At 55.1% G+C, this 13642-nt stretch overlaps 1 protein-coding gene across 1 annotated transcript; it reads left to right on the top strand.

The window, feature by feature from the left end:
* The first annotated feature begins 2383 nt into the window (after positions 1-2383).
* ABCG4 (ATP binding cassette subfamily G member 4) lies at positions 2384-13372 on the top strand. The gene is made up of 14 exons (XM_059929287.1): positions 2384-2679; positions 6866-6983; positions 7099-7231; positions 7365-7415; positions 7622-7767; positions 8926-9049; positions 9177-9291; positions 9486-9628; positions 10639-10737; positions 10962-11130; positions 11226-11326; positions 12420-12578; positions 12751-12869; positions 13020-13372. Exons 1-14 carry the CDS (start codon positions 2442-2444, stop codon positions 13243-13245), a joined length of 1941 nt encoding a protein of 646 aa, XP_059785270.1. The 5' UTR covers positions 2384-2441; the 3' UTR covers positions 13246-13372.
* The last annotated feature ends 270 nt before the right edge of the window (positions 13373-13642 follow it).

Below are 13642 nucleotides of genomic sequence, written 5' to 3'. Positions count from 1 at the left end.
GTTATCTTGAGAGAATGAAGAGCCTGTCTAGGAAGTGGAGGGAGACAGTCCATTTGGGAATAGGGTTCCCAGAGGCTTCATAGCAGAGAGGACTTTAGGGTTTAAGCCCTGTTCTGTTACCAACTAAATGTGTCCTCTTGACACATGGCTTAGCCTCACTATGCCTCAGTTTCTTTATCTGTAAAGAGAGGTTGTAACACCAGCCTCATAGGGATATTGTGAGGATTAAATGAGATAATGCAACTTTTGGGGGGGGGAGATCTACAGTAGAGCACTGGGGGTTAACTTGGAGAATGGGGGTTCCTGAGGAACAGTGGTGATGTGGCGCATGGGGTCAGGGGAAGGTAGAGAGGGCTGGATCCAAAATCTTTATGAAACTCTAAGTCACGGCGGCGGGGGGGGGGGGGCCTGGAGACATCCTGCAGGGGCCGCCAGCCTCCAGGCTTCAGAGAGGCTGGCAGAGGGGGGGGGGGACCAGCGGGGGAGAGATTTGACTGCTAGTAACCTCTCATCTGCTACAGCAAGGAGAAGCCTCAGTCAGGGCAGCAACACCAGCAGCCTCCCCTCCCATCCGTCTCTGCTGTGGGACAGGTGGGAATTTAAAAGCTCAGGTCACGTGTCTCTGCTGGCTAACCTTGAAGACTGGGGCGGGGGCAGGCAGGGGCCAAGAGGAGGTGCCTGAGGAAGGATCAAAGCAGGGAAAAACCCCGAGAGTGCTCTGGGCACTTCCGTTTGAAGACTTGTCGGGTGAGGGAGAGAATGCACACGTATGTGAGAAGACGCCAAAGACAGTGTTCTGTGAGCCCTGTGCATGCCCTGGCACACATGTGCCTCCAGCATCAGGCAATGCCTGTCTTAAAGGCCCGAATTTGCCTGGGAGAATGAAGATTTCTACACTTGGAGCAGGCTGAGCTCTGGGTACCAGTTTAACCTTGGAGCTGCCTGCAAGCTCTCCCAAAGCAGCCACCCTCTGTCTCTTTTTAACTAGTCTCCTCGCCTTTAGAGAGGGAAAGGGTAGGCGGGGGAGGGGGCGGGGGGGGGAGGATGTCCCACGATTCTTGCTTTCAAAGCATTTTTATCTAGTTTGGGGATTCCCAGGGGATGCCTGAGCTCAAGGGCCAGAACTGAGGGAAATTAATTGGGGTGGTGGTGGTGCAGACAGGCTGACAGCTCCACAATCCCTTGAGAGTGACGGAATCTGCACCCCCCAATTCCCCTCCCCCTCCGCCACCACCGTTGTATAGTCTGTAATCCAGGGACGTGTCCCCACTGAGTGACTTCAGCTCTCCCTTCCTCAGTGCCCCCAAGTCGGCCCTTCGCCACCAATTCCCCAGTCCCGGGTCCACAACTGCACTCGCTGCGGCACCCCACGTCGCCGACGCGTCGCTCCCCTTCGCCGTCCTCGCCCCCCGCGGGCAGCGGGGCGGCGCGGGCTCTTTAAGAACAGCGGGAAGGGCGAGCAGCAGCTTGGAGGAGAGCGCAGTCGCCCGGCGGGTTCGGGAGGACAAGGCACCGAGGGTCGGGCTCAGGGAACCAGGTGTGCGCGGCCAAGCTGAGTAGGGGCGCGCCCCAGTCGCCCCTCCCCAACCCTGTCATCTCTCTTCAGACCTGAGGCCCGAGCCCTCCCCTGTCGCCCGCCCCGGCCCGGCCCCGCCCCGGCCCTGCCGCCGGGACCGGGAGCCGGGACGCCGGTGCTGCAGCCGGAGGCAGGTAAGAGGGCCTGGAGTCTCCATCCTCGGCCCGCGGCAGCGCTAAGCATCTCGGCTCCGCACCGGCCCGGGGGCGCCTCAATATGACCAGGCTTGCGGAAGATGGGAGGGGGATGAGCCCGCCATGGGGGGCTTAGTTGGCAGTGGGGATTTGGAGTCCGGGTGGTGCGCCCATCCCTGGGAAGAGCCCGGGGCGCGCGGACCCAGGGGCGCAGGCGGGAGGGGCTAGCCAGGGCGTCTCGCCCAGGGATGGGGAGGCGAACGCAGCGGGAGGCCCAGAGCCTCCTCTTCCTCCGCCTTCGCCTGGTCCACCCTGTGCTCACCCTGCTACCCTGACCTCCTAGCCGGCAGCCTCCGCCAGCCGCCCCTTCCCCCCCCCCACCCATCCAGTCCCCTGGGGCTGCTGGCCTGCGGGGTAAGGAGATTAGAGCCTCCGTGGGGAGGAGGGAGGAGTGCGGGCTTCGAGGGGCCGACCTGGGGCCAGACTAGGGCTGGGGCTGCCCGGGACCGAGGAGAGGTCGGGACTGATCGTTGCTGCGCGGGGAGTGGTGGTCGGGGGAGGGCAGATGCTCTGGCGGTGGGATGTGGGCTGCTCCCAATAGCCGGTCTACCCTGAGAAGGAGGCGGGGAGTGGGGGCGAGGGCACATTAGAAAGCAAGGGAGCTCTGAGCCAGGGATCGGGGTCTGCCCCAAACTGAGCAGGCCCTCTCCCTGCAGGCCGGCGGCGGCGTGATGGCGGAGAAGGCGCTGGAGGCCGTGGGCTGTGGACTAGGACCTGGAGCTGTGGCCATGGCCGTGGCGCTGGAGGATGGGGCGGAGCCCCCTATGCTGACCACACACCTGAAGAAGGTGGAGAACCACATCACCGAAGCCCAGCGCTTTTCCCACCTACCCAAGCGCTCAGCCGTGGACATCGAGTTTGTGGAGCTGTCCTATTCCGTGAGGGAGGGACCCTGCTGGCGCAAACGGGGTAAGGGAGCAGCCTGATGGGGAGTTGTGAGCCCCCACGAGTTGCCCCTTTGGGAGCATGAGGCCTGGATGTCTCCTCTTCTGCAAATCCGGCAGGAGCGGGTCCACCAAAATCTATGCCCCTCATTCACTGTGCACACAGCTGAGGTGCCGGGGGTCTGCACTCCCCCTACACCTGTAAGCACCATGGGACACTAGATTCAATTGGTTATTTCCTCTTCCAAGATGACACTATCACCTCTGGTCCATGAGGAGTTTTCCTTTGTTGTTTCAGGTAGAGCTCCTGCCTCTGAGGGCTGATATGAGAAATTAGGGGCTGTGCTGCAGGGGTTGTCCTCAGTGGTTAGCAAAAATCCTTGGACCTACAGAGCTCTGCTAATTTTAAAAGATGTTCTCATTCCTGTCTTCTTACTTTGTTCTTGCCGAAGTCCTCCGAGGCACGGAAGGTGAAGGCTTGACAGGATAGATGACATCCCTGTATTATTAATAAGGAAACTGAGGCCCAGAGAAGTTGAGTAACTTGACCAATGTCACACAGCTAATAAGTGGCAGACTTGGGACCAGAAGCCAGGTTTTCCAGCTCTCCATGCAGCGTTCCTTTCTCTCTCTTCACTTCCCTGTTAAGCATTCCCATCTCCTCCTTGTTTCTCCCATTAGGACAGGGGGGTAAGGTCTGGCTGGGGCTCTGAGTTCCTTTGAACCCTGACCATCTCCTGCATCCCCTGCAGCTTTTGCCCCCCACCCCACCCTCCCTGCCCTGGGCAGGTTGAGCTGGGAATAGGGAAGCTGGGTTTTTCCCCAGAGCCTGGGTGTGGATCAGGGGTGGAGCTGGGACATTGTTCTCTGAGGTTTAAGAAATGTTTGGGGTGCTTCAGAGCAGGGCTGAGGCTGAACTCTCTCTGCCCTCCCTACCCTCACTCCCATGAGGGACCAAAAGGTCACAGGGCCTGAGCCATTGGAAACTGAGGTATCCGGGCTCCCTGCTCAGCACCTTAACACTAAGCAGCCTCTTGGCCCTGAGACCAGCTCCGGGCCAAATGAGGAGGTAGTTGTTATTTTCCTAGCCCTCACAGTTTTAAGGAGAAATGAAGATATAAAAGAAATGTGTCTAGATGGGCCAGCTCTCTGGCTGCTTCAAGCCACCAGCCACAGCAAATGGGCACCCCTGACCAAGTCCTTCCCTCCTTTGTCCTTGCCAACCCCGTTCTGCTTTACTGGCCATTTTGCCGTCTCGTCCATCCCTTGCCCCTTTCTCTGCCCTCTGTCCTCCTCTTTCTGCCTTCTCTTTTTACTTGAATCCCTGTCCCCTTCTCTGGAGGACAGAAGGCAATTAGAGGTAGGCAGAGAGGAAAAAGAGCAAGGGGCGTGGAGAGAGGGAGATTTCTGTCTTTCCCACGTAAGGATTTGTCACTCACCTCTCCTAATTACAAAGGACACTTCTTGATTTTTAAAACCCTTTTCTATTAATTATTATTAATTATCTTACTTATTATTCATAATAACCTTATTATGTCCTTGGGAGGAGATATACTATCCTTATTTTATAGATGAGGAAATGGAGGCCCTGAAGGATTAAGTGACTTCATAAAATTCTGAAGAGAGTTACTGACTGAGGCAGATCTAGAACTGTGGTGGGTCTCCATCCTGAAGGCATGGCAGGCCCCTCCCATGCTGAGCAGTTGTGGTCCAGCAGGAGTCCCAAGACATGGGTTCCTAGCCACTTGTAAGCTGTGTGACCTTGGGCAGGCTGCTTACCCTCTCTTGGCCTTTCTTTCCTCGTCTGTAAACAGGGATGATAAGAATACCCACCACACAGGCTTGTTGTGCGGCTCAGCTGAGATGTTAGCTGTGAAAATGCTTTGTGAAAGGCAAGCGTAGGGTGATATTTGAATTCAGCAATAGTGTTCAATCAAGTGCTTGGTGGCGATTAAATGAAGGGAGGAGTCATCATTGTCAATTTCTTCCCCTGCAAAAGAAATCGCTTCCTGTGAGTAGCTCTGAAAGGCATACCCTGGCATGTGCAACCACACTTCTTTCTAATTGACGGCGATGATGAATGAGGCAGAGGGTTGGAATCCATGATTTCCCCTCTCCCAGTAAAGAACTTGCTGTGTGTGTGACCTTGGGTAAGTCACTGGATGTCTCTGGGCCCCAGTTGCCTCATCCATGTTGCTACAGCAGTGACTGAGGCACTGAGCTTTGTAAACTGGAAAGCACCATACGGGCAGTTGGTGGGATCAGAATGCCAGAGTGGGCAGCAGCTGATCCCCTGTCTGACCAGATATGTCCAGAGGGACGGCTGGGTGCTGTGGAGGGAGGGTGAAAGATCACATCCCTTCACTGCCTCTGCTAAGGAGGTAGAATGGAGAGGGAATTGGGCTCCGTACGGGTGGGAGGAGGGTGGTAGTGAGCAAAGTACCTGGTAGGGGATTGGTGTTTCGGCCTCACTGAGGCAGGTCTGCAAGCCCAGCAGGCAAGGCCAGCCTCCTTGGCTTCATCTTTCCTCTCCACCCACTTGTCTCACCAGTTGACTCCGTGGAGTCTCTGCCCTTTGTTCCCTGGATTGTATTACATATATGCTGTTATATAGCAGAGCTTTTCCTCCCAAAGCCTGGAGAGCTTCTGCCTTCCTTTCCCATTTTGAAATGCTGCTCATGCCACCTCTTCCATGAAGCCATTCCTGATTTTCCCCTTGCCCTTCCACCCTCATCAATTCCATTTTCTGCATTCTCATTGCACATGATTTGTACTTCTGTTATAACCCTTATTTTATCTTTCTTCAGATCCATAGATGGTTTCTTGTCCATCTTTTTAACCTAGACTATCACCATCTTGAGTGCAGGAACTATGTCTTCCTCATTTTTTTGGTGCACTCTCTGGTACAGAGCTTGGAATGTAGTATATATCAATAAGCGCTTGCCAAATGGGATTAATTATAAAATATCACTTGTTTTTAATGGGCTCTATGTGCCAAGCACTGTGTCATATGCTTTACATATATTATCTCATTGAATCTTTATAGCAACCCTATGAGATAGGTACTATCATCCTCATTTTACAGATGAGGGACCTGGAGCTCAGAGAGGTTAAGCAACTTGCCCAAGGTCACACAGCTGGTAAGTGTGGAGCCAGAATTTGAACGTAGATCCACCCGACTCCAAACTGGTACTCTTAATGCATATGCTGCCTCCCAGTGAGTGAATGAAAGGTGAGATTTTACTGGGCCATGTTAGGGTCTGCAGAGACTGGTGGGCAGAGAGAGCACCCTGAAGAAGGCTTTTTAGAATGAGGCCAAGGTAGAACCAACACTTATTGAGCATCTAGTATGTGCCAGCCAGTCTGCTAAGGTTACAAAGATGAGTAAGACACAGACCCTTCCCCCAAGGAGCTCACTGACTAAGAGGCTGGAGGAGGGGAATGAGGGGCAGGCACATCAAGTAACAAACGTGTTGGCATATGAGAAGTGCTATGGGAGCACAGAGGACAGTCAGCCAACTCAGGCTGGATCGTTGGGAAAGTCTTCCTGGAGGGGATGAGAGAGTGGCCGCTGTGTTTGTGGAAGAGTAGAGTCTACTGTAACTTTGATCTCCTCTCCACGCCCATCGTCAGATGTGGGGGTTTTCCCACGGCCTTCAGAAAAAGCACTGCCGGCTTCCCTGGTGGCACAGTGGTTAAGAATCACCTGCCAATGCAGGGGACACGGGTTTGAGCCCTGGTCCGGGAAGATCCCACGTGCCGCGGAGCAACTAAGCCCGCGAGCCACAACTACTGAAGCCCGCGTGCCTAGAGCCCGTGCTCCGCAACAAGAGAAGCCACCGCAATGAGAAGCCCACGCACCGCAGCGAAGAGTAGCCCCTGCTCGATGCAACTAGAGAAAGCCCGCGCGCAGCAACGAAGACCCAACGCAACCATAAATAAATAAATAAATAAATAAATTTAAAAAAAAAAAAAAAAAAAAGGAAGAGCATTGTCACCTCGGGTACTTTGACATTAGTGGTGGTCGTTTCTAGGGGGACGGGGTGAGAGGGTATAGGTTATTGTTGGGGCTCTGAGGGTCGTTCCTCCATCCTAACCAATTCACAGTGAGTAGGGACTGCCTATTTCACTGACAGCCATGGCTCCTAAGAGTTTGGGGTGTCTCTGTTCATTGTAGCCCTGATCAAAAGTTCCTCCCTCCCTCACTGCAGGTTATAAGACTCTCCTTAAGTGCCTATCAGGTAAATTCTGCCGCCGGGAGCTGATTGGCATCATGGGCCCCTCAGGGGCTGGCAAGTCCACGTTCATGAACATCTTGGCAGGATACAGGTGAGAACAAGGCTGGGGTAGAATGGGGGCAGGACCAGGCAGAGGGGTCCCCTGGGGAGCACAGAAGTTGTTATGAAGTGACCCTGAGCCCCATCCCCAACCAACGTTCCTTCAGGGAGTCTGGAATGAAGGGGCAGATCCTGGTCAATGGGAGGCCGAGGGAACTGAGGACCTTCCGAAAGATGTCCTGTTACATCATGCAGGACGACATGCTGCTGCCACACCTCACAGTGTTGGAAGCCATGATGGTGAGAGCTGGATGGCCATCCCCTCCTCCTAGTCCTTCCCTTTATCCGCTGTCCCCGTCCTTCCCATTGGCTAAGGGGTCAAGGCTGTGCCCCCTCCCACACATATCTGATCCGCCTTCTCTCTGGGCCCCAGGTCTCTGCTAACCTGAAGCTAAGTGAGAAGCAGGAGGTGAAGAAGGAGCTGGTGAGTGGGGGAGGGTGGGGGGAGGGGGACGGGTCAGCTGCCCTTTTCAGTGCTGCTGAGTTCTGGGGCCCCCGAGTTGGGTGGTAAGAGAGGGGCGGCCAAGGCTGGGACATCACGCTTCAGGGAGATGCTTACTTAAATTGGGGTGGTGCTGGGGGAAGCAGAGACTCTGAAGCTGACCTGGGGTGGGTGGGCGGCCGGGCCAGGTGACAGAGATCCTGACAGCACTGGGCCTGATGTCCTGCTCCCACACGAGGACAGCCCTGCTCTCCGGAGGGCAGAGGAAGCGCCTGGCCATCGCCCTGGAGCTGGTCAACAACCCACCTGTCATGTTCTTTGACGAGCCCACCAGGTATCTCTCCCCCTCCTCTTCCACCAGGATGCCTCCTCCCCTCAGCCCAGAGCCAGGGCTAGAGGCTGCATCTGCTCCACTGCTGGAGACAAGAGCATGTGTTTGCAGCCTCCTGGGGCCAGAGAAGGGCTCCACCCCTGCCAATCCTGTTGCCATAGCAGCCCCATCCTTCACCCTAGCAGAAATCCCGATGTTCTCCTTGACGGATGTCGCCTGCTCCTTCTCTCCCCCACAGCCAATCAATCGCCAAGTCCTGCTGATTCTATGTTCTTTTTCCATCTCTCAGATTCGCCCCATCCCCATTCTTAGTGCCAGTGCTTAAATTCAGGACATCATCAACTCTTGCCTGCATTTCTTCAAAAGACTCCTATCTCCTCATCTCCAGTCTCTCCCAGCCCATCCTTCTTCCAAACTGCAACCAGAGTGAGCTTTCTAAAAGAAAAGTCTGGCAATGCTCACTCCGCTGCTTCAAAATATGCAGTGATTCCCATTTGCCCTCAGAATGAAGTCAGAGGACTTACAAGGTCCTGGTCTGGACCTATTTCTCTGGCCTCACATCTTGCTTCACACTGTCTTGTATTTCATGCTCTAATAATACTGAATCACTTATAATTCTCTTAGTCAAGCCATGTGTTTCATGCCTCTGAGCTTTGCACATGCTGTGTCTTCTGCCTGGAATGCCCTTCACCACCGCACCTGCCCTTCCTCCCTCCCTCACCTGGCTTAGCTCTTTCTTCTGCCAGACTCACTCAGGAAACTTCTCTGACTACCCTCCAACACCTTTGTACAACAGAGCTTAACCCTCCCCCTACTTCACCCCATGTTTCTACAGCATGGTCCACATTATCTCAAATGATCTGTGCATTTCTCTCTCTCTCCCTCCCAACCAGAGTCTATGTCTTATTTATTCATCTTTGTAATCCCAGTGCCTGGCATTCAACAGGTGCTTAATAATTGCTTGTTACACCTAACAGTACTCTGGGCTTCTTGGTACCTCCAAATGCCTGAATCGTACAGTGTGGATGGGATAAAGGGATGGCCAGGGTGACCCCCTTCCTGCCAGCTCCCTCGCCCTCATAGCAGCTGCCCTATCCAAACAGTCCCTTCCCTTGTCTCTGCCCACCTCACCCCGCCCCCTGGTGGCTTCTCTCTGGACAGTGGTCTGGACAGCGCTTCCTGTTTCCAAGTGGTGTCCCTCATGAAGTCCCTGGCCCAGGGGGGCCGTACTATCATCTGCACCATCCACCAGCCCAGTGCCAAGCTCTTTGAGATGTTTGACAAGGTGAGGGTTCTCTGGGATGCAAAGGTGACCGGCCTGCGATGGGGAGAGGGAAGGGGTCAGTAGAGGTGTCGTGGGACCTGCCTGACCCGCTCATGGTGTTTTCCTCGTCCTTCTCTTTCTGCCTCAGCTCTACATCCTGAGCCAGGGTCAGTGCATCTTCAAGGGCGTGGTCACCAACCTGATCCCCTATCTGAAGGGGCTCGGCCTGCACTGCCCCACCTACCACAACCCAGCTGACTTCAGTGAGTGGGGGCCTGTTGGTAGGGGCTGGGTTATGGTGGCGGGCCAAACTTGGGGGTTCAGATCATGCATTTCGGCCTCCCAGGGGCAGAGATCTCACTGTCGCCTGCCTTCCGCGCACACCCAAGGAAGGGCTGGCTTGCCCTTGGGAAGCAAGGATAGATCTTAGCTGAGCACACCCCTCTGTGTCCCCCAGTCATCGAGGTGGCCTCTGGCGAGTACGGAGACCTGAATCCCCTGCTGTTCAGGGCTGTGCAGAATGGGCTCTGTGCCATGGCAGAGAAGAAGAGCAGCCCTGAGAAGAATGAGGTCCCTGCCCCCTGTCCCCCTTGCCCTCCGGTGAGTAGGGGTGGAGAGGGCAGAGTGCAGAGTGGGGGAGGAGAGAGAGGACCATGGACATGGCCCTGCCAAAGAGGACATGCCCCAGAGGCATCACAACCACTGGGTACTTAGGAAGAACCCAGGACTTGGAATAGACCTGCTATTAGCTGTGTGACCTTGGGCACATTACTTAACCTCTCTGAGCTTCGACTTTCTCATTCATTTATTTGTTCAACAAATTCTTACTGAGCGTCTGTAGCACATTGTCCTTAGTGCCACCTGGTAAACAAGACTGAAGCTGTCTCTGGCCTCATGGTCAGTGTGGTTTACTATCATCACTAACTTGGAGGTGACGATACTTATTTCACAGGGTTATTGGGAGGACTAATTAGATCATCACGCAAAGCTCTTCGCACCGTAGCTGGTACAGTTGGTGTTCGTTCCATGCCAGCTGTCTTCCTTAAATGAGATACTATAACCCTGGAAGACTGGGAGGGTTATTGTTGCTGTTGTCATCATTATTTTTTTTTTGTCATCATTATTATCATCGTTAATAATATTGTGAAAGTGGTGGCATAAAGGTATTACACCCTTAGGGTAAATGTTTTCAATGGATTAAAGCGTAGTGACTGGGGAATTCCCTGGTGGTCCAGTGGTTAGGACTCTGTGATTTCACTGCCGAGGGTGTGGGTTCGATCCCTGGTCGGCCAGTAAGCTGCGCAGCGCGGCCAAAAAAATAAATAAATGAATCAAATAAAGAGAAGTGACTGATCTATTAGTAGCCCCCATGGGTGTCCTTAACTCCTTTCTATCTCCTCCCTCCCAAGTTTTTTCTCCCTTTTTGTGTCTCTCTCTGAATCTCACTCTGATTCACACCGCTAAGGCCAGCTTCCAGGTACCCAACTCAATGGTGGAGAATTCTGGAGGACCCTTGCCCCAGGGACGGGCTCAGGGGTTTTCCCACCAGCTGAGCTGGGTTCGTGGTGGGGAGTAGGGTAGGGTCACCTGATCCAGTTTCCTCTCTCCAGGAAGTGGATCCCATTGAAAGCCACACATTTGCCACCAGCACCCTCACACAGTTCTGCATCCTCTTCAAGAGGACCTTCATGTCCATCCTCAGGGACACGGTGAGACATCAAGTTGGGGGAGGGGAGGCTGGCATAAGCCTGGCCTGTGGGGTGTAGGATCCCAGCAGCTGGGATAGTGATGGGGCCCCTCCCCCAACAGCTCCCCCTAATGCCCCCGTGGGTCCCTGTGCCTGTGAGGGCACACCCACATTCCTACCCAAGTGTGGCCTGCCCATCCCTAGCCTGTGATCCATCCTCTCTCCTCGTGATCACCCCTCACACAGGTCCTGACCCACCTGCGGTTTGTGTCCCATGTGGTGATCGGCGTGCTCATTGGTCTCCTCTACCTGCATATCGGTGACGATGCCAGCAAGGTCTTCAACAACACGGGCTGCCTCTTCTTCTCCATGCTCTTCCTCATGTTTGCTGCCCTGATGCCAACTGTGCTCACCTGTGAGCCGAGCTGCCCTGGGCGTGGGGCGGGAGTGGGGGGCACGGGGTAAGGCCAGGGTGCTGGACAGCTGTGCCTGATCGGCCTGTGTCCTCAGTCCCCTTAGAGATGGCCGTCTTCATGAGGGAGCATCTCAACTACTGGTACAGCCTCAAAGCGTATTACCTGGCCAAGACCATGGCCGATGTGCCCTTCCAGGTGAGCCTTTTCCTCCCCCCACACTGCCTCCCTCCTGTCTTGCTCCTTCCATCCTTGCTTGCTTGCCTCCCTTAACCTTGTTACCTGCCATCCTTTCCTTGACTTCGTCTCGCTTAGCAACAGGTGGTGAGCACCTGCCATGCACCAGACTCCATGCCAGGCACTAGGGATATAGCAACAAACATGATGGAAGTAGTCTTGACCTTGTGGAACTTATGTTCCGGTGAGAATAAGAGAGGACAAACAGAAAATGATGGAAATAACAGCCCTACAAATGACTCTGTGAATCTTATTCGAGGCAGTAGAGAATAACGTGGGCTCTGGAGCCGTACTGCTCCTCGTTAGCTGTGAGACATTGGGCAAGTCACCTAATCACTCTTTGCTTTAGTGTCTCCATCTATAAAGTGGAATGATGATAGTATCTACCTCGGGATTGTTTCTGAGAAGGAAATGAGTTAATACATGTACAGCACTTAGAATAATGCTCAGCACATACTAAAGTACCCGATAATGTTTGCTGGGTTTGGTTGTTGTTATTGCCACCACTACCCTGTTCCAAGCACCAGGGCCACCAAAAATCCGCAGGGCACCTTTAAGCAAGTTAGAAAACATGTCTCCCTTCCTCAGGGTGGAGGCTGCACTGTGCTAGGGTGAGAAGAGCTCGGCTGGGGCTCCACCTCTGGTTGCCTCTTGGTTGGGCGCCTTGTGCAGGGAAGAACCTGCCCTACTGTACATGGTAGGCTCGGTCCCTGTCCTCCAGGAGTTGATGGCATCCAGGGGGACAAAACGCTCTCATATATACAGTTAATTAATTAACAATATAAGGAATATGCTGGTCCAGATGGGAAGGGCCTTCAGAGAAGTCACCGTGCCTGAACGGGTCCGAGCGGGCCTGACGGAAGAGGTGAGACTGGAGGATGAATGAAGTTCTTCGAGCCGAGGAGGAAGGGGACGTGTCAAGTTCACGTGACTGCATGAACGGGAGTGCAGAGGCAGGAGCAGCCACGATGCTCTAGCAATTGCTGTCCTAGAGGTTCTGCCTGGGTGGAGTGGCGGGTCTTGGCCTCTGCCCAGCCCTGTGCCCACTCCCCAGGTGGTGTGCCCGGTGGTGTACTGCAGCATTGTGTACTGGATGACAGGCCAGCCAGCTGAGACCAGCCGCTTCCTGCTCTTCTCAGCCCTGGCCACTGCCACGGCCTTGGTGGCCCAGTCTCTGGGGCTGCTGATCGGAGCTGCCTCCAACTCCCTACAGGTGAGGGGCTGGTAGGTGGCGGCCCCCAAGAGGGGGGGACGGAGTCTGGTGGGAGGAATCAGGGGCTGGCCTAAGGAATGGGATGGATCTATGGGAAACCTGGGGGCCACCCCAGTCCTGGGTCTGTCCTGATCACCCCTGTGACGGCCCGGTCGCCTTCCCTCCCCTCCAGGTGGCCACATTTGTGGGCCCAGTTACCGCCATCCCTGTCCTCTTGTTCTCCGGTTTCTTTGTCAGCTTCAAAACCATCCCCACCTACCTGCAGTGGAGCTCCTACCTCTCCTATGTCAGGTCAGTGCCCCTTCCTCACCATCTGCCCCTGCTCCTCCCTGTAGGAGGCCATGCCCCAAGGGTGAGAGATTGTACCTGGGCTCTGGCAGTTTGCCCAGGGAGCAGGGTCCCTGCGCTCTGTGTCCCGCTCTGATGCCCTTGCTTGCCTAGGTATGGCTTTGAGGGGGTGATTCTGACCATCTATGGCATGGAGCGAGGAGACCTGACCTGCTTGGAGGAACGCTGCCCTTTCCAGGAACCACAGAGCATCCTCCGAGCGCTGGATGTGGAGGACGCCAAGCTCTACATGGACTTCCTGGTCTTGGGCATCTTCTTTCTGGCCCTGCGGCTGCTGGCATACCTTGTGCTCCGTTACCGGGTCAAGTCAGAGAGATAGAGCTTTGCCCTGGCCTGCACTCCAGCCCCTGCAGCAGGAAGCCCCCGGCCCCGGACCTTTGGGACTGTTTTAACCTTGTAGACTTGGGCCCCGGCTGCTGGTGCAGCCGCCCTCCCCTCTCTCAACTCCTCCACAGGCTGGCTGTCGGACTGTGCTCCCAGCCGTGGCCCTGGGGCTGGGGGCGCCAGGCCTCCCCGCCACGCCCAGGAGTCTTCCTGAGTTGATGCGGTCTGTAGGTCTGTAGCTTCCTCCCTCCTCTTTCCAACATCTGCATGCAAAGACCACGGGGAGGCTGCCACCTGCCTTCTGCCCCCGCACCCCCGCTCCTCTGTTGTCTGTCTGGGAGCCCCAGGCTCTCCAGGCCCCCACTGACAACTGACCAAAGCGGCCCCCCCGG

The sequence above is a fragment of the Balaenoptera ricei genome, chromosome 8 (assembly GCF_028023285.1).
Source record: "Balaenoptera ricei isolate mBalRic1 chromosome 8, mBalRic1.hap2, whole genome shotgun sequence".
In the NCBI taxonomy this organism is placed as follows: domain Eukaryota; kingdom Metazoa; phylum Chordata; class Mammalia; order Artiodactyla; family Balaenopteridae; genus Balaenoptera; species Balaenoptera ricei.
The sequence above is the reverse complement of the archived record's forward strand: the minus strand, read 5'-3'. Positions and strand labels throughout refer to the sequence as shown.

Excerpts from the sequence above, each read along its gene's own strand:
- ABCG4 (XM_059929287.1), top strand. The coding sequence starts at position 2,442 with ATGGCGGAGAAGGCGCTGGAGGCCGTGGGCTGTGGACTAGGACCTGGA. Across the intron at positions 9,629-10,638 it reads CCTGTCCCCCTTGCCCTCCG|GAAGTGGATCCCATTGAAAG; the intron begins GTGAGTAGGGGT and ends TCCTCTCTCCAG. Across the intron at positions 11,327-12,419 it reads TGGCCGATGTGCCCTTCCAG|GTGGTGTGCCCGGTGGTGTA; the intron begins GTGAGCCTTTTC and ends CCCACTCCCCAG.